Genomic DNA, 1,788 nt, shown 5'->3' on the forward strand with positions numbered 1-1,788 from the left:
TATTATTAATAATTAACCTATTAAATTGAAATAAAAAAGCCCTAATACATATATCTAGTACAAATAAAGTATCAAATCCAAGATGATGTGTTTTCCTAGTTGATGGTCTATTTTAGGTGGTCTGGCCTGTCATTGGAGAAATAAACTCACCTGAGCTGCATGAAAGCTCTTGCGTGTTGAGGTTTTGCTCTCCTCCCTGTGTTTCTCTGATCACGCTGTTCCTTTGCACTTTGGACAGCTCGCACTATGAACGCACACAGACAACGCTGACATTCACCCTCTGGTCTTTAAACATGGATTTCTTTATTTCTTATTACAGTTACATACATATAGACATGTTGTTCCAAAAGCCGTCTTACCTTCTCAATACTCCATGCAGGTCTGAAAAAAGATGAGAAACAGTGAAGTGTCAGTCAAAATCATCTTAAGAAGCTGTTGTATCTGTATTTTTTTTTCTCTCTCGTAGCGGGACAATGTGCATAAAAGGGGACGCAAATCTAAGGTCGCTCTGCTCAGCGGGAATCTAATATTAGCACGGCACATTTCCCATACTGAAACTCTAGCGCTTGTCTCAAATTGCTGAAAGCACAGCAACGGGCCATATGCTTAAACCATTACAGGGCTGCAAACTGCAGCCAGAGCGCAGAAATGAGACACAGACGAGCTAAATTTAGGAGGGGAAAGAGAGAAGCTCAGGTGTGGCTGGCTGCCGGTGAAAGTGTCTGGCCCGGAGGAACAGGACAGAAAGACACAGCTTTTACCCCATACTTAAATTGTGTAGTGGCTCGAAAGGTTAAACATTTACTTGTACTCCATTTACAGCACTGCTAACATATTTTTACAGAGATCAAGCTCTGTAGGACATCTGATCTAGGAAAATATGCATTATAAAAGAGTGGAGAAAAAAATGTATAAGATAAAATATCGTTGACCCAATCTGTGTGGCTGAAGTAATGTAGTGTGGAACAAAATAAAATATAAAATGTAAATTATAAATGAAATAAAAAAATATTGTTGACCTGACCTGTGTGGCTGATCTATTGTAGAATGCAATGAAATAATGATTAAAAAAACTAAATTAAGAATAAAATAAAAAATTGTGGCTGATCTATTGTAGAGAGCAATAAAATCAAATAATGAATAAAAACAAAGTAAAAAAAAAAAAAAGTTGACGATCTGTGTGGCTGAACTAATAAAGTGTGCAATGAAAAAAATTAAAATACAATAAATAAATAAATTAAAAACATAACACAACATAACATAATAATAATAAAAATAATAATTATATAGTTACCCTGATCTGTGTGGCTGATCTATTGTAGAGAGCAAAAAAAAAGTTGACTTGTGTTTATCTGTGTGGCTGACCTAAAGTGTGCAATGAAAAAAAATACAAATGCAAACAAACAAACAAACAAATAAATAATAAAAAAACTAAATAAAATATTGTTGACCTGATCTGTGTGGCTGAACTAATTTAGCATGCAATAAAAAAATTACACACACACTTGTATGTGTGTGTGTGTTAGGGCTGCACGATTAATCGCATGCGATATTTAACGCGCATCTTGTCAGAAAGCCGGTTCTGTAATCAGCGGTAAATCTCCATCACCTGCGTGCTTTCACATTGAACAGCATTAACTACACAGAGCCGTTGTTCACTGATGAGCTGCGCAAAAAATCGCGCGAATATGAACGTGGTTTAGCGCAGCTCATCAGTGAACAACAGCTCTGTGTAGTTAATGCTGCTCAATGTGAAAGCCCGCAGGTGATGGAGATTTACCGCTGATT

At 36.5% G+C, this 1,788-nt stretch overlaps 1 protein-coding gene across 2 annotated transcripts in view; it reads right to left on the reverse strand.

Annotated features, from left to right (window-relative positions):
• Positions 1–1,788, reverse strand: part of cnsta (consortin, connexin sorting protein a) — a 25,541-nt gene that overhangs the window by 10,069 nt on the left and 13,684 nt on the right. For both annotated transcript variants that reach the window (XM_016492445.1, XM_016492446.1), the window contains 2 exons: positions 360–381; positions 151–244 (listed from right to left, as the gene is read on the reverse strand). In XM_016492445.1, coding sequence (XP_016347931.1) covers positions 151–244; positions 360–381 — 116 coding nt within the window. The remainder of the gene's footprint in view (positions 1–150; positions 245–359; positions 382–1,788) is intronic.

The sequence above is a fragment of the Sinocyclocheilus anshuiensis genome, unplaced genomic scaffold (assembly GCF_001515605.1).
Source record: "Sinocyclocheilus anshuiensis isolate Anshui unplaced genomic scaffold, SAMN03320099.WGS_v1.1 scaffold222, whole genome shotgun sequence".
NCBI classification, from domain to species: domain Eukaryota; kingdom Metazoa; phylum Chordata; class Actinopteri; order Cypriniformes; family Cyprinidae; genus Sinocyclocheilus; species Sinocyclocheilus anshuiensis.